The sequence below is a fragment of the Dipodomys ordii genome, unplaced genomic scaffold (assembly GCF_000151885.1).
Source record: "Dipodomys ordii isolate 6190 unplaced genomic scaffold, Dord_2.0 Scaffold55, whole genome shotgun sequence".
Classification (NCBI taxonomy): Eukaryota; Metazoa; Chordata; class Mammalia; order Rodentia; family Heteromyidae; genus Dipodomys; species Dipodomys ordii.
The window spans coordinates 728,515-751,772 of record NW_012267271.1 but is presented as its reverse complement, the minus strand read 5'-3'; the positions used below and the strand labels follow the sequence as shown (position 1 = coordinate 751,772).

The following is a 23,258-nucleotide window of genomic DNA, read 5'->3' as shown; positions in this document are numbered from 1 at the left end:
CACCACGACCAAAAAAAAAAAAGGTTCAGAGACAGTGCCCAGGCCCTGAGTTCAAACCCTAGAACCACACACACATACACACACGCTCACACACACATACGCACACACACACACACACACATACAATTAGATGAGGGGATAGCCCCAGAAAATGGACAATGGAGGTAGAGGAGCAGGAAGCATTAAGGATGGACCTCCAGCTTTGGCCAGAGGCTTTCTCCCAGGCGGTGTGTGGAAAAGCATCAAACCTTCTCAGTGTGTACTGATGTTTCAAGTTTCCACTTTAATGCAGCCACAAAGACTTCGTCCCACTCGGCCGCCACCTCCCAAGATCCAGCGCTGGAGGCCCGTGAGTAGCTGGTGGTAGTGCCCCCTGCCCTGCCTAACACTGCCTGAGCCCTTCATCCCGGCCTCACTAAACCTTGGGAGTGTGGCCTCCCCTGCCTGGCTCAAGGAAACGGGAAGTGGGGTTTTTTCAGCTTCCCTTGCTGTGTGGCATGAACTTGTACTTGCATTTTCCGGGCTTCTCTCCTTTTTCCTGAATCAGTTTACTGACTCGCAGGTCAGAGCTGTAGGTAGCTGTGGTGGCAGTGTGCCACGTGTGTCACGTGAGCAAATGTCTCAGGATGAGCTGTATTTTCTAGCTAGTGAGCTTTAAAGCCTTCTTCCAACTGCTGCTGCCTCACAAAGGAAGCCGGAGCCTGGCAGCAGGGGTCTCGTGCTGCCAGATCTCGGTTTGGAAATGCATTTGATGTGCTGGGGGCGGGGGTGGGGGGGGGAGCCTACACCCTGAGAATGGAGACAGGAACCACCCCCTGCCAAAGCTCACAAGGACAAGGTGATAAGCCAATGCCTGGGAGAGAGTGGGGGATGCAGGGTGAGCCCTATCCAGGTATTTTAACAAGGAAGGGAACAGACAGGTCCCGGATGTGGGTCCTGTGTCTGGCACTGTGGTTGTTTCCTTGTATGCCCAGACTGAGTGTTCTGAGGCATAATAACACCAATGGTGCCTACACTTAGAAAACTTGCCAGGACTATTTGGTTGATGGTAACTCACTAAAGCAGAGTTTCCCAGTCTACTGTCCAAAGCAGCCACCACTGCGTGGCCAAGCACCAGGGGCCATTTCCCGCCAAAGCGCCCTTATACATTGGCATCCCACCCTTCTGGCACACTTGTCCAGGTCCATCTTGTGCTGACACAGAGTTCAGACAGTGCAGGTAACCAAGCCCCATGTCTGCTTTAAGTCCTTAGCATACACACTCACCATGCTTTCTTTAGCTGCTCTCTGCGTGGAGGCTGGTGTTTTCTGGTGCCATCTCCTCCCCTTCCCCACCATGTGAGGGAGTTACACATCTGTGGGGCGGGGTAGGGGCCTTAAGAGGCTTTATCTGTGACTGTCACAAGTCTGTAGTTCCCACCACATGAGATGATGGATCATCCAGTGCCCCCATCAGCACAGCTGTGCAGGGGCTGGACTGTGTCTGCTCACTGTCCCAGGAGACATGGCACAAGCAGCAAGAAGACCTTCCTGGAGGATGGGGAAGCCCTTCTGGGTAACACTTTGTGCTATGTAATGAGTGTTTCAGAACAGACATTAGCAGCATGGCTTTGGAAGTCAACAAAGCTAGACTGTGTACCCCTGGAAAAAGACTGATGCTCTCTGAACCACCCTTCTCTTTGTACCAGACCCATTCTTAGAGGTGTTTGGTGGAGATGAAAGTGGATGATACTTGAAGAGCACCCAGCACTGGGTTAGCACCCAGTAGCAGTTCTTAGTCTTACTAGGCTTTACATCTTAAAATTGGTCATTAAAACACTATGTTGATAATGAATTTTACAACTTTGAGTGGGGGAAGGGAGGAGTTGGAGAGGTGGGGAGGGAAGGGATGGTAGAGGAAAACAAAGGAGGGGGTAACAATGCTCAATAGGAAATGTACTCACTACCTTACTCATGTAACTGTAACCCTTCTGTACAGTATCTTTACAATAAAAAATATATATTAAAAAAGTAAAAAAAAAAAGAATTTCTAGTCAAGCAGTTAATAAAGATCAAAGATGGTTTTAACATAGCATAAAAAAAAATTGTCATTAAAGCCAGGCACCGGTGACTCACACCTGTAATCCTAGGAAAGTCCATGAGACTCTTTTCTCCAATAAACCACCAGAAAACTGAAGTGGTGCTGTGGCTTAAGTGGTAGAGCGTTCGCCTTGAGCAGAAGAGCTGAGAGACAGTGCTCAGGCCCAGAGTTCAAGCCCCATGACTGACCCCCCCCAAAAAAAAACTTGTCATTAAAAACATACACACACAAAACAAGACAAAAAAAATCATTTGGCCAGGTATTGATAGTTCATGCTACTCAGGAGGCTGAGATCTGAGAATCACAAGTCAAAGCCAACTTGGGCAAGAGAGTCTATGAGACTTACCTCCAGTTAATTACAAAAAAGCTGGAAATGGCACTTTAGCTCAAAGTGGTAGACATTATTAGCCATGAGCCCAAAACCTCAGAGACAGTGCCCAGGCCCTGAGTTCAAGCCTTAGGACTGACCTACACACACATACACACAATCATTTGGGTCAGGTGCTGGGTGACTTGTACTTGTAACTTAGGTACTCAGGACACTGAGATCTGAGGATCAAGGTTTGAAGCCAGCCTAGGCAGGGAAGTCAGACTAATTAATCATCAAAAAGCCAGAAGTGGAGTTGTGGCTCCAGTGGTAGAAATTAGCTGTTATGAGAAAGCCAAGCAAGAATGCAAGGCCCTGAGCTCAAGCCCCAGTACTGGCACATACACACACACACACACACACACACACACACACACACACAATTCATTTAAGATTTTACAGCCCCCGCCCCCCTCCCAATCATTGTTAGGTGCCTCATCCCAATTATTCTCACAGTAAGTGGCTCTATGAAGTAGGCATTGTCACTGCCCATTTTACAGATGAAAAACAGATGCTTAGTAATTAAACCCAAGTCCTTTACCAGAGATCACCAAGCTGTAGTACCCTATATTCCTCAGCACCCCCAAACTCCCTGGAACCTCCATCTCTATAGAAAGAGCTGGACTTAGCATTTAGGGTTAGGGCAAAGTCTTAGAGAAAAAAATGAATTCCTTAGTAGCCAGTTAGGCTTACTTTGAAATCTCCAGCCGTGTAGGTCCCAGCAGGACACAGAGGACAAGAATCACCATTTTGGGGGTATATACCAGTGTGTCTAGGCCTATATGAGGCACATGAGTGGTTGTTGTCTCATTTGTCCTTATTGTAGCCCACAGCAGGCAGAAGCATTTCCGCCATAGAGAGGCCAGGCCTACCTCTTGTGCCCCTCACCACACAGCTCTCAAGCCAGTGAGGAGCTCAGTTCTTAGGGGCCTGGGATCGAGGGAAGATAGGGAGTCAGTCCCCATTGAGAAACTCAAGTCCTGGAAATGGCCAGAGTGGATTCTATTTTGTTACCACTGTGGGGCCCCATGCAGAATAGGGAGTGTCTGGCCCATCCACTGATACCCGAGGACTTCGGGAGGCAGAGGTGGCTCCTGAAGTCTGGGTAGCAGCTGCACCTGCACCTGGCCTGGGCAGGCAGTGACTAGCCTGGCGCTCGGTTCCCTTTCCACTGGGTTTATGGTGTGCCTGCCCTGGACTTCCTGGCCACGTAACCTTAGAGAAGACCCTTGCTTGCTTTCTCTGAGCCTTAGTTGTATCATCTGTGAAGTGAGTTTAGCAATGCTCACATGATGAAGCTAGTGAGGGCATATCTGTGGCCTGGATAGTGTGTGTGTGTGTGTGTGTGTGATTCAGGCACATATCCCTGAACCTTTGGGAGCCCTAAAAGATTTATGATTTCTGGGGCCCAAAGGCTGCAGGCCATCCAAGCTGCTAAGTCTGCGTGCATTCAAGCAAGCAGTTCCAGCAGTCACCACGGCACCCTGGGTGGGAGCCAGGGAGGCCTAGGGCACCCCCGCCCTCTGGGTCTCAGAGAGGTGGTGTCCACACCAGGACGTGGCCCAGCCAGCCCTTGCTGGGTCACGTCGCCTAGGTCAACAGTGGGGCCACTGGCCACTCAAGCCTTACTGCAGGGAGCTTTGCAGCCTGGCACAAGTGTTTGGAGTTCAGTTATGAACAGAGGATTTGGATTCCCTTCTTAAAAGAAGGAAAACAACAACAACAAGCAGCAAACCATGCTGGTGTCTTACCCATGAAGGGCAGTGCTGGGGCTCGCAGGAGAGAGGCAGGCTGTGGTCGGCCTGCATGCGAAGCACTTTATAAGCTCTGTATTTATTATTTCTTGCTCACCATTAAAGTCAAATGTACTCGTGCTTTTGTATTCAATGCACATTTAACCCTGCCGACTTAGATTTCTCAGGTTTTAAATCCAGCGGGAATTGGCTGGCTTCCCAACTTTCCCCTCCGGTCCCCCCGAACAGAGCTGGAAATCCCTGTTTAGCATTTTCTCCCCGGGCACCACTGGGATCCTGGCTGTGGTGGGCCGCCCCTGTGTGTGTGCGGGTGGCTTTTCTCCTTCCACCCAGCCCCCACCTAGCCCAAGCCCCCCAAAAGGGGGTTGTCTGCATCATCTTAGGAATTAGGCCTAATTAAACCTTGTTGCCTATGTGTGTCTGGGTCTGGTTGTAGTCTACCACTGTGTGTGTGGAGGGGGTGGGGGAAGGGAGGTAATATGTGCATGTATGATTTGTATGTTTTTTTACCTCTTGCTCACGCCTTTGTGGATGATATTAGATTGTGTGTAAGTCACAGTCCCCAGGCCTTGGTATATCTAGGTGGTTGTCTGGGAGGTTTGGGTCTGGCTTTGTCCACAGCATTGAGGTGTGTGTGTGTGTGTGTGTGTGTGTGTGTGTGTGTGTGTGTGTGTGTGTGTGTGTGTGTGTGTGTGTGTGTGTGTCTGGGTGGGTCTGTAACCGCCAGGGTGACTGTCTCTGGTCCGTTGTGTCTTCCTCTCCTCCCCCCCCCGCCTCCCCCTTCCTCTCCCTCCTCTGTCTGTTTTATCATCCCTAATGAAGCAGTCTCCTCCATCGATCCTGCTGATTGCCAACCCATTCCTTTTGTTTGTTGGCGCTGAGCCATTCAGCGGCACTCTGACAGCTCAGCTCGTCTAATTAGCTCTGTTGTTCTTTTTCCCCATGTTTCACCACGTTGCAAGTTCAGTTGAAGTTGCCACAAACTTAATCCCCCCATTTCAGCCACAAGTTCACATTCTTAACCCGCCTTTATTGTAGCGAGGCACAGCGCTGTTCAGGACGAGCTGACAGGCTTAATGTCTGACCTTTCCTGAGCGCCTGCCCCGGCCCAGCCAAGGACAGGCCTGCTCCTCACTCCAGCTGCATCGCCTTTGTGGGGAGAGGCTGGGGGAACCCTCTAGTCAGGGGAGCCCGCGTACGGCTGCCAGAGGAGCCGAGCTGCTCTAGGGAAGCCAACGTGCAGCTAGAATAGGGGTGAATGTATTATTTGTTTGTTCAGCAAATGATGACCAAATATCTGCTGAATGGCAGGTGCCCTTCCATTAATAATGACAGCAATAGTGGCAGCATTCTGCACCTCTTGGACGCCATGCAACAACATTTGTATGTTTCTACAAATCTTGCCACTATATGTGTGTGTGTGTGTGTGTGTATGTGTGTGTGTGTGTGTATGTGTATATACATATATATACACACACACACTAGGTACTGCACAGGTTATTAAGAGGGATAAGATCAACCTGTGATCCAACTTCTAATGCAGAGACACCCTGGTCTTCCTTTGTTATTGGTTTAAAAAAAAAAAAAGCTGGGTACCAATGGCTCACGCCTGTAATCCCAGCTACTCGGGAAGCAGAGATCTGAGGATCATGGTTAAAAAAACAACCCAGGCAGGAAAGTCTGTCAGACTCTTAATCTCTAATTAACCAAAAAGTTGGAGGTAGAGTTGTGACTCAAGTGGCAGAGCACTAGTCTTCAGCCAAAAAGTTCAGGGACAGTGTATAGGCCCTGAGTTCAAGCCCCACAACTGGCACATGCATGTGCACACACATACATACATGCACACACGCACACATGTCACTGAGAAGCAGGATAAGCATTTACAAAGCTCCCACTATGTAGCAGTAGAACACCACTTTGGGGTGTTCCCTGTACTTTACAATGGGTCCATGGAAGAAGACAAAGCAGGTTTGATGGAATGCATTTGGCTTTTACCACACCTCTACTTTGCCAAACAAAGCTGAGCTCAAACTGGCTGCTTCACAGGAAAAACTTTGGTTAGATCAGACATGCGCAAACCTGAGGATCAGATGGGACCCTATAAAGACTTGTCTAGTATGTAGCCAACTTCTATAATCTTCTTCCTGAGCCACTGTGCTGTGTTACCCAAAGATTGCCAGCAGAGGTGTTAAGGAAAAGAGCAGCCAGGAGTTCATGCACCCTCTTTTCCCCATCTTGTTGGCAAATCCAGCCAGTGTGGTCTCATGTATGCAGGGAAAGCAAGCCCTGTGCGCTGCCCTCAGCATTCGGCTGTTTTTATTGGCAATGGAATGCAGAGGGACTTTCTTAGCTTAGAGCTTTCCCTTCCCCCTCTCCAACACTGGAAACGGTCAGAGATGGTGGTACCATGGAATGTTGATTGGACTGAATGAGTTTCTTCTACACATACCTAGAAATTCTCAGCCTGACACCCATTCACAGACTCTCCTGGGGAGGGAGGCATCTTTTTCTGTGGGCTTTCAGAGGTGGCAGCTTGGAATAACCCATCTTGGCACCGAGGCTCTAACTACAAGATTAGGAAGCCATCCACTTCCTCCACCAGGTCTGCGCCATGAGCATGGCCACACAGGGACAACAGCTGGCTGAGCCCTGCTGGAGGACCCTGAGAAGCAAAACAGGACTCTCCCATGTTGGTATTTGCATTTCCCCCTTCCCATTTGGGGAAGCATGGGATGGGATTTGACTATAAAAGAGCAAAATTAAGCATGTGTATCTCAAAAAAAATCTCAGTGAAACCTTTCAGGTGTCTGGGTTCTGTGGTGAAGAGCTGTAGGATGTTTTGCGTCCCCTGCAGCCACCGTCACAGCCTGACAACAAGGAGGCAGGGAGTCTGTCCCCATCCTGCAGGTGAAGAGAATTTTCCTGATTTGAATGCGCCACAGAATTCCTAGTAATGCATCTTATCTGCAGCACACAAAGGGGTGGTTTCTCCATGATGAGTGGGGCTTTTGTAGCCTGCACCTTGAAGATCCCCAAACATTTCTTCTGGAATGCTTATCTAAACCTTCACAATGTCCCTGTATGGCTTTTCCAACTCACTCCTTGGGGGTTTCCCTGTGCCCATTCTAGGTGCGCCCACCCCGTCCCCATGTCGTCAAGAGACCGAAGAGCAATATCACCACGGAAGGCCGGAGGACATCTGTCTCAAGCCCTGAGCAGTGAGTACCTATGCCCCACCCCCTCGCTCGTCTGTCTGGAAGAACATAGGAGAGCCAGTATGTTGTGCTCCTCCCTGGAGCACTGAGCAGGTGTTTTACAAAGGGGTCAGTCAGGAGCAGGGCTTCGCCTTCAGTACTGGCTTCTGCGTGTTCTTCTGTTCATCTGGCTATCATATCAGCAAGAGGCCCCAGAAGCTGAGGAGCTGGGTACCTGGTCTGGGTTAAGAGTGATGAGACCCAAGGGGCACTCAGACAAAATTCAGGAAGGTCCCAGGCTTCTTATGCTGGAGACATAGAGTTCATAGATGAGAATTGGCAACGGGCAACTATTTAACGAGGCTACCCTCTCCCTAGATCTGGTGGGGCATAAGGTCTCTCTCTATTGCTCAGATTTATGCACAAAGATATGCTCAGCCCCCTTTTCACTTTTGCCACAGCATGTGGGCTCCCTGGGCAGGCCCTTGGGATATGCTGAGGAACTATCCTAGAACCTGAATCGGCCACATCCCAAGTGACTGTTGGATAGATGAGGAGAATGAAGATGCAGGCCAAAAGCTTTGTATACAGAGGCTGAGCTACTCTAGTGGCTGGGCTCAAAACCCCACTCCAGAGCTACTTCCCTTTGTTCCCAAGACACACGGATAGTTCAGCAGCCACTCACTGGCTTCCTGGATGTCTAAAGAAAGTGCACAGATCGGGGCTGGGAAGGTGGCTCAGTGGTAGAGTGCTTGCCTTGCATGCCTGAGGCCCTGGGTTCGATTCCTCAGTACCACATAAACAAAAAGAAAAAAGCCAGAAGTGGCGCTGTGGCTCAAGTGGTAGAGCGCTAGCCTTGAGCTGAAGAGCTCAGGGACAGCGCCCAGGCCCAGAGTTCAGGCCCAACAACTGGACCCCCCCAAAAAAAAAAGAAAAAAGAAAGTGCACAGATCCGTCTTGGTCTGGAGTTGTTGGAGGAATTGGAAAAAAAAAAATCATTCCTTTGAGTGGAAAAGGGAATACCCTTTCTGAAGGGACTGCTTTCCAAACATTTCTCAGGGAAAGGATTTATAAGGAGATGGCACATCCTAGCCAGAACTAGAGCCAAAAGGAATAACTGAAATGTCGAGCTATGACCTAATCCAGGTTGTAGTGCGCTTCACTTTTTCTAGAAACTGATTGAGACTTGCATAGAAAGTTCAGGTGAAAGAGAGCGAGAGAGTTAGAGAGAGTGTATGTGTGTACATGCGTATGCCTTTCTAGTACTGCTTATGTGAGATTTGGAAGAGAACACTCTTGAAGTTGTGCAGACTTAACTGGTGCCTAGCACAATAGGTTGGTGGGAAGGGGAATGAGGTCCAGGCAGCTCCCTGATGGTGGATGATGATTGCCCCCTTGTGGAGAGAAAGCTGCATAGTTCCGATGTCCTCTGGCCCTACAGATTTCTCCTGAGGGAAGGAAACTGACTTATTTCCTTAGAGTCACTTCTCTGCCACTGTATCTGTACTGGGATACAGGCCCTGGAACTGTAGAGATGGAGTTGCTAAACCAGAATATCACTGCATTGCACAGAACCTCTGCACTCTCCCATTGTATGGAAAAGCATTGCCCATTGTGTAGCCAGATTCCTGCTGAGAAGCTGGACTTTGTAACCCTTTTGATATCGACTGTTGCTCTCCTAAACCAGATAGAGACTGAATCTTCCCTGTATTTTTTCTGGTGACTTCCTACGCTGCGTCAGTATGACTCTCAGTTTCCTTTTGCAATATGCTTACCTTTCTTTTCAGGACACATCAGGAGTTGAGATGAGCCAGCAGAAGCCTGGGGCTGGTTCGGGGGAGGGGGAAAGTGGTGAATCAGCTGTAACAGAAAACAAATGGCAGGTCTTCTGTGAGCACACCTCAGAGCAACTCAGACCTGGAGGAGGGAGGTATATTTCAGGACGTCAGTACGAGGGTTTCTCTTCACATTTTCTTGATGCGGAGGAAGGGAAGTTGTGCTCTCATCATGCCAGTGACATCTCTGGTGCCACCCGGGTGTTTTCCTGCGTCTCTTCCAGTCTGCCATCCCCCCGCCCTCCCCCCCACCATGCTCCTCCACTTCCAAATGCCATGTCACAACAGCACTTGGATGTGTTTTTCTCAACTGTCATCAGCTCCAGCTGGCAAGACCAACTTCTTGAAACACAGGAAGCATCCAGCGGAAAATATTTTAATAAAACAGACTCCTCATAAAATATTGTTGGGGGGGGCAACCAGCTCCACCAATCTGTTGGCATGGTGTTGGGAGCCTTAAGCTGCAGCTCCGGCACGCAGGAGCCAGAGCCTGATGGGCCTTTGTGTTGTGTATGTGGACGCGGTGCCTGGCCCTTTCATCTGCCCTGGCTTTTCTTGAATCCTGGGTCTTCATCTCCACTGGCAATTTCAAAGTGAATCTGAAACTTGGAAGTTTGGGGCAGCAGAAGAGTATGTGGGATCTTTGAAGTTGAGGAGGGAGACTTGGTCTTCCTGATCTCTTGCCCCAACCGTCACTTCCAGCAACATATTTCATCATCAGCTTGGTGGACAGGAAGCCAGGGCTGATTAAGAATGCAAGCGTCCCCTGCCCTGCAGCATTCTGGGACCCACCAAGGCCGGCAGTGGCGGCTGGCGGCTCTCTGGCTAGTCCATCACCGAAGTCTCCTTCCAGCTGACGTCCACCCGTCCGTTGCTCCATCTGTGCGTTCATGCGTCTTTCATTCAGCAAATATCTCTGAGAACCTGTTAGATGCACACTAGGGGGCCTGCAGCAGGGGTTTCCATGCTCAATCCTGTAGACTAGCATGTACTCATTCAGAACGAAGACTCTCCTCTATCAAGGGTAAATTTCCTAGCCCCTTCTTGGCCTTTTGTTGGCCTTTAGAAGAATGCATTCAAAAGATTTCTAGGGAAACATTCCCTGTTGTTTGGTTGTTGTTTTCTGTTAGCATTCGCTGATTAATATGCAGTTACATTTCTCTCTATGAAGCGGTAGCTCCTCCCGTTATTATTCAGATGCTTTAGCTGGATGGCAGCCAGCAGGAAGCCCAGCCCAGCCCCTTCATGTCTTCAGCCCTCTGGTGCTAGTGGTTTCTGCTTCCACAGACAGGGAGCTCAGGCTCCCATAGTGCATCTGCTCTTCCTAGGCCCTCTACATAGAATGGCAAGGCTGAGATTCAGAGTTCTGGTTCCTGTGTCCTAATGCTCTGCTGCCCTCCTTGGCACAAGGTCTATGGGGGTTCATTTGTAGTCTGTCTTTGCCCAGCCACACAGCCCCATGTCCTAAGATGACTGGCCCAGCCTACCAGCCCTCCCCTAGGTTCTTTGGAGCCTAGAGTCAGAAGCCAGAGCCTCAGTCCTCCTGCTACCGGAGTAGTTTCCATGGGTACTTAATGAGTCTCCTTGGGGAAAGAGAAAGAGCATTTCTTAAGATTCTACAAGGGGGCTGGGGAGGTGGCTCAGTGGTAGAGTGCTTGCCTCGCATGCATGAGGCCCTGGGTTCGATTCCTCAGTACCACATACACAGATAAGGCTGGAAGTGGCGCTGTGGCTCAAATGGTAGAGTGCTAACCTTGAGCTGAAGAGCTGAGGGACAACGCCCAGGTCTAGAGTTCAGGACCCATGACCAACCGAAAGAAAAAAATTCTGCAAGGTAGGTGGTGGCTCCCCTTTAGCTGATGGAGAAGCTGACGCTAAAGGAAAGGCTCAGTAGAGTCAGCTGTCTCTTGACAGGTCTGGTCCTTCACTCTCCAGTATCCAGGCTCTTTGTTTAGAACCTACTTCTGGGCCAAGCACGGTATCACATACCTGCAATCTCAGCACTTGGTATGCAGAGGCAAGTGTCAAGTCAGCCTAGGCTACAAAGAAAGACCCTATCTCAAAAAGTAAAAGGATCTAAGTAGGCCTCCACACTACACTGAGTGGTGAAACCACGGCGCCTGACCCTGTGTTTCCCAGCCAGCACCCCAGCTGCAAAGCCCAGAGTTTTTTCCCTTCTGGCTCCCAGGTGCTAGAGAATTTCCATCCAATGTGGCACCTAGACAGAGCCAATAGCCAGCTCACAAAGGCAGCACTGTGCTCCACCAGTGTCTGTGACCCACCCCAGGTGCTGCTCTTTGCCAGGCAGCCTGGGATTTCATCCCTGCTGAGAGGTGGAGTGGGGCCAGAGTCAGTGGCCCTCAGAGAGTAGCTCAGATATGGAGGAAGAGCATTACATGAAGCCATCACCTAGTTCATCTTCACAAGCTAGCCACAAGGCTGTCTTCTGAGTCCCAAAGGGCTCATGGGCCATGTTGGGTCTTCAGGGACCAGTCCCAATTGCCTGTACAGTTGAGCCCTTTTGACCAGCTTGGTCTCTTGTCTTCTTCCACTCACAGAGGAGCTTTGGCTGGCTACATCCTGAGTGAGAATAGTTCCTTTCACCTCTCCGGCTAGAATATAGGAAGTTTGTGCTTTTCAAGTACTTTTGTTTATTTGTTTGTTCAAAATATACAGCAGCCTTAGAGACATCCTAGACATGAAAAAGAAAAAAGAAAAACATTTCCTTTTAATCCCTCTTTAGTTGAGATACATGTTACATACCTATAGATTCCCCTCCAGTCTCTTTGCTATATGTATTTCTTGACACTCTGCCTCTCTTGCAATCTCCTCTCCTATGGGCTGTTCCCTGTGTCTTCATGACCCTGTTGTTGGATATAGAAGATCCTGTTGTATATGTACTGAGGATCTACCTAGCCCTGCTTGGGATTTGGTCTTGAGGCTGTTCACTAGCTTTCATCCTTATCTGCGCTCTCCAAGCTGTGGTTTGCTTGGTGTCATTGTAAGAAATAGAATTAACAAGTACCATTAGCTGAGAACTATGTGCTAAGTACTTTATGTACTCCACTTCATCAAGTCCTCATGAGAAATGGGTGGAAAGGGGGTTCTGAGCTTGATTATCTAGCAGTGGCTGAGACTCAGAGGTCATCTTTGCCCTTGGTCATACAGCTGGTAGCAGAGTTGAGCTTAAATGGGTCAGTTTAATGCCGAGCCGGTGCACTCACCTGCTCTGCTAGGTAGATGCCTGCCCTGTATCATTTAGTAACTCCAAAAGAGCAGTACCACCCTCTTCTCCTGCCAGAGCTGATGTTAGTGCCCTACAGGCATGCTGATTGGGTAGACAGTCTGTTCACCAAATGGCCAGGCCACACTGTGCAGGGTGTCAGACTCTCTGTTATGCAGCCCCAAGATCCCAGAAGATGAAAACAAGATCAGAAGAAGCTGCCAGAAATATTTAGTGAGAACCCTGCCTAAAGCCCCAGTCCCACTACACTCAAACTTCTCTGTGTTGGCCAGTTGCTCTCCTGAGCACAGTACATCTCATGTTCTTGACCCCGGCCCCTCCTGGCTGGGCCTGGGGGCCCAGTCATGTAGATGGCAACCTAGTGCAGGGGCAGAGTGCTGGAAACCAACATCCCAGCCCACCCACCACCAGCCCTACCACTGCGCCAGTCTCCTCCCCCTCCGCTTTCAGCACGGAACCCATGAGCATGGTCCCTGAACCAGCAAATGCTTCAGCCTCCACACATGGTGGCCCCCACAGCTGCCCACTCTTCCTCCCTGCCCCCGATCCCAGCCTGCCTAGATATTGCTCCTCCAGCCTCACACCCACGTGTCTACACACATGCATGTGCACACGCACACACACACACACACACACACACACATACCAGTTGTCCGAGTCCTCTAGGGTGGGGACTGGGTGTCCTTCCACTGTGACTCAGACCTGAGTCAAGTCAGACTCTGTTCAGAGGTGTTTCCTGAATGACTGAACACTCGGTGAAGGCAGATCCACTCGTGGCCCAGCCACCCTAGAGATGGGGCAAGTATTAGTCAACCACCAGACACAGAATGAGCATCTAACAGTGCCAGAGGTGACCAGGATGAGACTGTGAAACTTCCAGCAGGCCACCAGCCCTGCCTGCAAAAGCCAGGAATTGCCACCAGCTCCAGGAACACATCTCCAAGATGCCAGCTGGGCCCTGCCCTCTCCCCCCACACACACCCCAGGCGGGGAGGGAGGGGCAGCTGGCTCTGTGCTACCTCCTGGCAAGCTGCCAAGACCCCCTGTCTGCATGGCTACGGGTCCAGACACCCCAACAGAAGGTCACAGACCCAATTAGCAGAGGGAGAGGCTCCTCACTGGACTCCCCTCCACCCCCTGTGGATTTGGGAGACAAAGCCAAGCCTGAAGTCAGATGTGGTGCCTGAGCCCCGCCTGGAAGAGCAGGGATTGCCAATGAGCCCCCGTGATCCACGGTAGCCTCCTCCAGCCACTGGAAGGGGGATACGGCGTCCATGAGCTGTCGCTTGAGAGGAAGCTCTTTCCGTGGCAGAGCAAGGCTTCAGGGTACTACAAGAAAAGGGCTCCGTCCATGCCCAGAAGTCACTCGCTTCAGTCACCTGAAAGGCGCTGTCATCCCAGCTGAGACTCGGGCCTCTTCCAAATTCCACGTCCCCATTTCTCCAAGGCTGCCGTGGCTCCCTGCCACGTCATCGGCACCCCAGTGTCTTCTCAGCCCAGGGCATTTCCAGCCTCACTCAACCTGAAAGGAGTCAAGACCTAGCAACGGAAGAACTTTTCCTGGGGCCAGGCCACACCCACAGGGCCGCTGCCCCCACATGCCCTGCCATGGACCCCAAGCTCCATCCTCAGACCCACGTGCTCAGCAGGAAGGAGCTGGGAAGGACAGTGTTCTCCCAAGTCCACACCATGCCCTTCCCAGTTGAGAAAAGAGCCCCCTAGTGGCCGTCTCTCCACCTCCCTCCAGCACAGACCGCCCGAGTGGCTTGGGTCTCTCCCTGCCTGGAAAGGAATCTCAGGACATGTGGAAAGGAATCTCAGGACATGTGGAAACGAATCTGGGCCTGTGAGACTGGCCTTTAGTGATTTTTGTGGACGGAGGAATGAATGAATATGCATAGGAACACATAGGCTAAAAACTACACAACAGATAATGAGTGATGGTTGGGAAAACCAAGGTTACATCAACCTCAGTGACCTGGGGTATCGAGCCCAGCGTACTTCCTGGCACCCCAAGACCTCGCACCACCCCAGTCTTGCTCGTAACCCTCAGTCCTTGGTTTTGGTCCCTGCCAGCTCTTCCTGCCTCTCCTAAACTCACAGCTCATGGTGCCCAAAGAGACCCCAGTGGGCATCAAGGAACCTCCATTCTCTTTGGGAAGAAAAGTCTGGCATCCACATTCTCCCCGTTGGGATCCTCATCCAAGGCCACTGGGCCTCCTCTGCAGGCCCTGAGCCTCACAGCCCACCAGAAATCTTCATTTGCCCTGCTTCAGTCTTGGTGGTGGTCATGGGGCCTGGACTCTGGGCCTGGGCGCTGTCCCTCAGCATTTCAGCTCAAGTCTAGCGCTCTACCACTTGAGCCACAGCGCCACTTCCCAGCATTTTCTGCTTATATGGTGCTGAGGAATCTAACTCAGGGCCTCATGCATGCAAGGCAAGCACTCTACCACTGAGCCACTTTCCCAGCCCCTGCTTCAGTCATTTGTAACCACTACTAAGCCTTTGGCCTACAACACTGGACCTGTGGCCTCATTAGGCCAAAACTGGGAATCTGCAGGTGAGACTTGCCAGATGTGCTCGGCTGTGCTCGGCAGAGGCCCATTCATCTGAGGACAGGGACAGCTACCTTGAAGCCTGGACATGAGACATACCTGTGCCCAGAGCCTCTGCACAGACACTGAAGAGTCACTGCATGCCAAAGCCTCCAGCCCTGTTTAACTTTGATGATCACCTTCAGGAGGGCTTACAGAGTCTCCCTTTCACAGGGAAGAAACTGAGTCCAGGAAGTAAAGTTATCCTAAATAGGGGAGGGAAGGGAGGCCCGGCAAGCAGGACCTGGCCTCCACCCAGGGCCTCTCCGTGCTCATTGCTCCCCAAGGCCACGCCACCGAGGGACACAGAGTGAGCAAGCCATTGCCTAAGTGAAGAACCTTTGTGTCGAAGTAAAATGATCACCAACCCCCTTCATTACCTCCAGAGACAAGTCCTGGCTGATACCTTCCCATCTTTATCTCAAGTACATTTAAATGTCAATTAAATTTGAAATATCTACATTTGTCAGCATTTCATTTTGGACCAGCGTGACGTGCTGCTGATTTGTCCACGCGATGTGACACATGAAAAAAACTCTCGAGATGCAGATCTTCCTCATTAAAAAATAAGCCGGCGCGATCCCAGCACGGCAGAGAGCACAGAGCACGTCCCTGCTTCCTGACGCCGGCTCTGACATGGTATTTAAAAAGGAACAGCCTCGCCTGTCACCACTGTCACACGCACTCGCTAACCGGCGACACGTTAAACCAAACATTAGAAAGGGCTCAGAGTCATCTGCATGGGAACTCCGCAACACGCGCGGTGGGCAGAGGCGGGGCGCTGAGCCGGGGGATGGGGTGCCAGTGGTGATGGACAGAGAGCCTTTCTTTCTCCCCGAGACATCGCAGCCCTCGCTGGGTAGCCAAGTTCGCCCCGACCTGCCTTTTTACAGACAGTCCTTTGTGTGTAATAAAATCCAGGCGATTGGTGGGTGGCAGACTGCAGGATGGTAGCTGAATTGGGTTAATGAGGGAAGAGGTACACTTTTTTTCCCCCCTATTCCGCCTTAAGCTAATAAAAAATTTAAGCCTGGACGTTTTCGATGGTCCATCCTTTATCTCTGACAAATATCTGACTGTATGTTTCATGGGAGAACATGAGCAGCTGAATTTAAATAAGTTTATTTTGAAATCTCACCTTTCATTAAAAGTAGATGGGGGAATCCCCTCCCCCCCTGCCCCCCCCGCGCCACACCCCTCTCGTCTCATTGTTTCAGATCTGAGAAACTGAAGAGGTTTAGAGACAGGTGGATTCGGTGTGACCCCAGGCAAGGCCCCCCCCACCAACTTCAGCTTGTCTGTCTTAGTGAGAAATGGTATGGACAGCAGATAGCTCAAGGCTTGTCAATTCTGTGACTGCCGTCATCTTCATCTCTGTGGCCTGGACAGGGCAAAGGTCAAATCTGACCAAATCACATCCAAGTTTCACCCAGAGCCATTGGCGTGTTCTATACACACACACTGGGCCTAGCTGGCTGGGAAAGCCAACTGGAGACAGTTGCATTGAAGGTTAGAAGTGATGTTCCCCCTCCTCCCTCTCCCTGCATGGACACATGTAGGGAGGCAAGGTCTGGTCCATCACCAAGGCTTCCTGCTCTTCTGCGAATCTAGAAAGTTCTGTCAGGTATAGTAGCGTTCATGTTAGGTGGCCAGTTATGGTCAGTGCTATCTGCTCAGAGTCACAGGACCTATAAATGTGTGCGTCCATGCTTAGGTGGCTCCCGGGCCGCCAGAGAGCCTTATCCCACCTGACCCTGCCAAGGGCCTACACCGCGCTGCGTCAGCCCACTGTTAGCCCCGCTGAAGCCCGGGCCTTCTAGTTGTTTTCAGCAACTTCCTGAGACTCGCTTGCCCTGTGTCCATCACACAGACACACAGACACACACACACACACACACCCTGGCATGGTGCTATTCTGTCTGTCTCAGAAGGTCTCAGAGGATAAGTGGGGAGCCCAGGAAGAGGGGACTTCGATGACAGCCACAGCTGTGATGAAAGGAGCCATAAGATGTGGCGGGGCCCGGGAGTATGGGCCAGCCGAGGCCTCCCCCAGCACGTCAGCTCTTACTTGTTCAACCAGAAACTTCCACGGTGCTCTGCGGCCCCAGGTGGGGGTGAGGGAACAAGCCAGGCTCCTGCCCTTGAGAAACTCAGAAACAGACTCAAAGGAGATTAAATGGCCCTGGGAAGCACAAGGCAGTAGCCAGGAAGAACAAGGAATCCCTGAGAACTCTTGGCCGCTTAGGCCAGGTTCTGCAGGCAGAAGAGCGGTCAGTACACCAGGTAGGTCAGCAAGGCCAGCTGACAAAGAGCATGTGTTTCAGACATTGTAAGCTGGCCGATGTGTAGGGGGAGGGCAGGGGGAGGCTGCGGGTCTGTACAGAGCCACGCGCGGCTCAGACCCTGCGCAGCCTAGCCTGACCCTCCTTCCCTGCTCAGGAGCCGTCCCATGCTAGGGTGTGTGAGTGGGTCATCTGTTAGGTCATCCCGCCCCTCCTTGCCGCTTATGCAGCAAACTCCTGTTCCAGAATGGTCATCTGCGGTTCGAGAAGAGGGCCAGGGCCAGGCTCGTGTGGAGGTGGTCCTTCTGTGGACGTGGCAGGAGCCAGGTCTTGCCCGGAGCTGGCCAGAGCACGGCTCTGTGCATCAGGTCCCTCAATAGTCCGGGGAGGGCTGGGGTATGTCTCAAGGGCCCTGGGAATGAAGGGGAACAGAGTGCTGTGGCCCACCACCTCCTGAGGCGGGATCCCGGGCTACTGGCTTTGAGGACCTTAGGAACCATGGGAGGTACAGACACGGCAGTGGGGGAACGGGGGTCCTTGAGGTTCTGGGAGCCAGCGTGGGGAAGAGCTGGGTTAGCACCAGCGATGGGCATCATGGCACAGCCTGGTCCCAGTGCCCCCCCCACTCCCTGGGGGCAGCTGCCGCCCCTCTTCTGCCCGCAGCTGTGCTTCTTGGTGCTTGCTTTGGACCTGTTGCTCTTGCCTGACATAAAACCCCAAGGAGTCCCACCTGAAGTGGGAAGCGCAGGAAGGAGGCTGGGGCTGCCCTCGCGGGCGGCCCCTCCTGGACAGCCCATGTCTCTCCAGACCTCCCCAGCCCCTCCCAGGGCTGCTAGGAGCAGGCCCAGCTCACTGAGGGGAGCAGACGCAAGCAACCCCCCGCTCCCCAGGACAAGATAGCAGCCATGGTGGGGCTGGGATTTGAACCACTGTCTGCAGGCCCCACTCCTCTCCAGCCCCTGGCCTCTTTCAGGCCCTGGTCAGTATATAATTCATAGGAGCCAGGTGTGGAGCTTCCCTGGGCTGGGTATGTGTTTGTTTAGAGAGGTAGAGCTCACAGGTGGCTGACAAGGGAGATCTATTTTTTATAACGATGAATATTTAATTTCCACATCACAGATGAAAAGGAGTCTCGAAAGAAGCATCTGAGGGAGGCTCCAGAGAGCCGCCGCTAATCAGAAAAGGCCCTTCTCCAGGGCCTCCGCCACGAGCCTCACTTGTTTTCTTTAACTTTTTTAAAAAATTTCTTCTTCAAATTCCTGATTGTTGAAGTAGCTATGCTCATCGTGGAAAAATGAAAAGAAGCAGGGGGGCGGGGGGAGCCACACAAAATCCCACTGGCTATTATTGGCTTTTAGGCCCCTGCGTTTCCAGTCCTTTTTTTTGTTTTGGTCTTGGTTTTTGAAACGCCGCTTTCTGTAGACTGGAGAGAAGGGCACGTGGTACCGTCGCTTTGCACTGTCCCTGGGGGAATTGGTTCTGGATGCCAAAGTCTACGCATGCTCAAGTCCCTTGGGCGACATGCTGCCACCTTTTAAAACAGCTCTAGATCGCCGTATTGTGTATCCACTGCTGCGGAATCGCTACACTGGTTAGAGAATGCTAGAAAGGCAAGGAGAAAAGTCTGGCATCATTTTCTCCCAAATGCCTTCCCCAACTCACTGTTGGTTGGATCTGCACGTGGAAGGCTGACTGTGAGAAAATGACAATTCTGCGTCATGACGGTGGCTGGGGGAAGGGGGAGCCATGTGGAGTCCGTGTTGCTCTGCGCTAACTGTCCTGGGGCATAGTTGCTCACTACATTTAGGAGGCGCAGGGAAGTGGCATTCCAGGGTCGCTCCTGACTGGATGGCACATTCTAGGCTCCTGGTGCACAGGGCACCCCAGTTCCCTCCCCCTGCCGCCCTCCGCCTTCTCCTTCACACCTTGCACAGAGCTCTGACAGTGCCTCTAACTGCCTGTTCTCTTCTCTCTTGTCTCCTCTGCCCCAGCCTGGTAAAGCCTTTGCGACACTATGCAGTCTTCCTCTCCGAGGACTCCTCTGACGATGAATGCCAGCAGGAAGACACCCCCGGCGCTGGCTTCACCGAAAGCTTTTTCTTCTCCACTCCCTTTGAATGGTCTCTCTTCCTTCTTCCACCTCCCTGGGCTCAGCTGGGTGACTCTCTGAGCACACGGGGGGGGGGGGCCGTAATAGGGCTGGTACCTACCGCTTGCTCCTGTTGAGGGAAGGGTGGTGTGTGAATACAGCCTGCTAGGTGTCCCAGGATCAACCAGCAGGGAGAATGCCACCTCTCAGGGTGCCAGCCCCACCGGGCTGTGACAGGGGAGTGAGGTGACAGGAAATTAATTTGGCTGTGAATAGACTTAGTGGCTACTGCAACCATGGGTTTTGGTCCCTGAGTCCTTCTTCACCTCAACACAGCTTGGAAAACCAGCGAGACATCAAGGCAGGTTTTAAGTTAAAAGGAGATTTCATAGTATGGGATATGTATATTAATATCAGCAAACCTAAATGTTCCAATCTACCTGACTTTGAACATGTGCCAGTGCTGGGGCATGAACTCAGGGCCTTAACTTTTTCCACCAAAGTTGGCACTCTCCCACTTGAGCCACAGCTCTACGTCTGTCTTTTTGGTGGTTAATTGGAGCTAAGAGTCTTATGAACTTTCCTGACCAGGCTAGCTTTGATCCTCAGATCTTAGTCTCTTGAGTAGCTACAGTTACCTGCCTTTTTAAATATAATCTTATCAGTATTGCTTATAACCTAAGCTTTATACTAGTTACAATTAACATTTTTTCAAAAGGAAAAAGACAAAGGTTTATGGGCTGGGAGGTTTTATATTCTTTACTTTTTAAATTGTGTTATAAAGGTGATGTACAGAGGAGTTACTGCTTCATAAGTCAGGTAACAAATACATTTCTTGTTCGACAGTGTCACCCCTTCCTTCATTCTCTCCCAGTTTTTCCTTCCTGTCCCCACTCACTCATTTTCGACACACTTTTCAACCACTGCTGCATCTATCCACCCTTTGGAGGTTTATGTTTTTAATAAAGAGAAAAGGGTTTGCCCACCCCCAAATGTAATTTTTCATAGAGCCCTTTCTTTGCCAGCTCCTCTGCTTACAGGTTTTTCAGAGCTGAGGTTGAGCTAAGATGGCTTCAGTCTGTCCTTACCAAAGTCACTGGTGTTTTACAAAGCACTTAAGGGAAGGGAATGGCCCTTCTCGTGAGTCCACTGTCCCCTATTCTCCACGAGGGGCCAGTGTCCATTCCTGACCTCTTTCAAAATCCCAGGCACTGGGTTCTGTCCCCTGAGCTGGGCTCGTGGATGCTTTCAAGGACCATATGCAACCCAGACTGCTCTGCGGCCTTCCCGTGCCCACAGCGCAGGGAGATCCTGCCCCTTCCTGCCTCCACATCACCTGTGACCACCCAGTCACCCCCTCCCCACGTCCCCACCTGCAAACTGGCCTGAGTCCTGAGTCTGGTGCCTTTTCTGCACATGAAATCTTTCTCTACATTTTTGCTTTTGAATGTTGTATCCTTCTCCTAAGTACTAATACCTACAGCATCATAGGTTTAATGTGTTGCTGTTGTTTCTGATACTAGTTAAACTGAAGAGAGACCAATTGGAATAAGAAATGTTCATTCAGGTATCAGCTTGAGGTCACCTTGCAGGAAAAGCAGCCTCCTTAAGTGACCCATGGTCTTGTCCTCTGAAGTCCAAAGTCCCACTCTATCATGCTGTCTAAATCAAAACCTTCTTTTTCTTTTCTTTCTTTTTTTTAGGGGGGGGGGAGGAGGGTGGCACTGGAGAGTGAACCCAGAGATTTGCCCATGCTAGGCAAGCACTGTACCTCTGAACCATACCCAACCCCAGTCCCTTCACTACTTAGATAGTGGCTACTTGTTTCCTTAGCCCAGGATTGCAGTGCTCAGCTCAGATCTTTGTGTGTTATATGTGTTTTGTTTTAAAAAAACAAAAATGCTGTGTGCTCAGCATGCTGAGACTTGAAAGTTGAAGCTCAAAGCTACCTAGGAGAGACAAATCTATGCAACTCTTATCTTGAGTTAACTAGAAAAAAAAACCTGAAACTGGAGGTGTGGCTCAAGTGGTAGAACTCCAGCCTTGAGCAAGAAAAGCTGAGGGAGAATGTGTGGCCCTGAGTTCAATCCCCAGCATTATTAGCACAATCAATAACTAGAAGCTCTGCCATCCTGACTCAGAATACAAAAAGCTAAAAAGAAAATCATTTTCTGAAGTCTGAGAAACTCGGACTTTTCTTTTCTCCTTTTATTTTGCTCAAACTCAATGAAAGGGTTCTTGATTTTTCAGTCAGAATGGTCAGACTGGGCTTCCATTTCCACCTCTTGCCAGGTGCCGTGAGCCATGGCGTGAGTCACTTCTCTGAAATTCTGTTTCCTCATCTATAAGGTGAGGGTGTAAGGCCTGCTTCATGAGCAGTAGTTTGTGTTGAACCCTCCTGACTGTCCTTCAGGTGCCTTCCGTGTCCGCCCACTCATGACCAGCAGGTGGCGCCTTCCTCCCACTTTACCAGCATACAATCTGCACCTGACACCGAGAAGCCTGACACGGCACTGGCCCCTAGCTCCACTAAGGGTCAGGGTTTACCCAGGCACTGCCTGTGGCTCAGTGGTGCCCTGGGGTGCAGCTGGGAAGAAAGAAGGCTACCTACCCCGGGCCAGCCTGAGTGTGCCAGGCACTGCATTTGCTCACAGTCGCCACCATCACCTGAGCAGCCGTGACTCAGAGACGTTGGGTGACGCCCGAGAGGCACAGGCAGGGCTATAATGGATGTCACACAGGCTGACATCCTCAGTGGGTTCCCCTGAAGGTACTGGGCAGCAGCTGCTCAGTTCCCCCAAATCCACAGCCACTGGTGGTCACCGCCTGGGAGCACAGGGAGGAAGAAGAACACAATCGCCTGCCCATCGGTTTCCCCCTCCATCTGCCTGTGTTCCCGCCCCATTCCTTTAGCTTTCAGTACAAAGCCTAGGGTTCTGGGGAATTTCCTTCCCCTCCCGCCAGGCCCCCAGTGCAAGTGGCAGCCATCCATCATGACTTGTCCAAGGTCACTGAGCAAGCAGCAAAACCAAATTCAGGGCCAAGTCTGCCAGAGGGTGCAGCTCACGCCCTTCCACCACCTGAGCTGCAGCCAGCACGGGGCCCCAGGGCCTCTGCTGCCCTGGCGGGTCCTGGGCATGGTGCTTGAGGCCTGGACATTCTTGGAGGCTGGGGCACCCCTTCCTCCCACCGACACCCTGGTGGGAGAATCCAGCATGCTCTGTCTCCTCCCAGGCCACAGCCATATCGGACACTCAGAGAGTCAGACAGTGCGGAAGGCGATGAGGCAGAAAGCCCTGAGCGGCCCGGGCGGGAGTCCCGGGGCTCTGTCCCAGCTCCTCCTGACCGGGCTTCCAGCATTGATCTCCTAGAAGATGTCTTCAGCAGCCTGGACATGGAGGCCCCACTGCAGCCACTGGGCCAAGCCAAGAGCTTAGAGGACCTCCGGACCCCCAAAGACCTCCGGGAGCAGCCAGCGACCTTTGACTACCAGGTATGGCACGGGCGGGGCAGGGTGTTGGCTGGGGTGCTCCCACACAAGACAGGGAAGAGACCAAGGGGAGTCTTCAGCCCCTGCTGAGGGAGTGATGGCAAGCCTACAGGGTGGGCAGCGGCTTCGCTCCCCTCCAGCCGCCCTAAACGCTGCTGGGGTCATCTGCTCACGTGTCTGAAGCAGGCTGACTCCCGACCGAACTGTACTGACCCTACCAGGGCTCCTTAGGTCTGGATTGTTGTGGTGAGACCACTGAACTCCCTGGTGACTCCAGCCCTGCGTGCCCCTCCCTGCGCTGGCTTGGTCGTCACCCGGTCACCTGTGGAG

At 51.6% G+C, this 23,258-nt stretch overlaps 1 protein-coding gene across 1 annotated transcript in view; it reads left to right on the top strand.

Annotated features, from left to right (window-relative positions):
- The window catches only part of Dennd1a (DENN/MADD domain containing 1A), a 445,652-nt gene that overhangs the window by 419,202 nt on the left and 3,192 nt on the right, over positions 1-23,258 (top strand). Inside the window, exons 20-21 of the mRNA XM_013021256.1 lie at positions 7,330-7,418; positions 22,673-22,931. Coding sequence (XP_012876710.1) covers positions 7,330-7,418; positions 22,673-22,931 — 348 coding nt within the window. The remainder of the gene's footprint in view (positions 1-7,329; positions 7,419-22,672; positions 22,932-23,258) is intronic.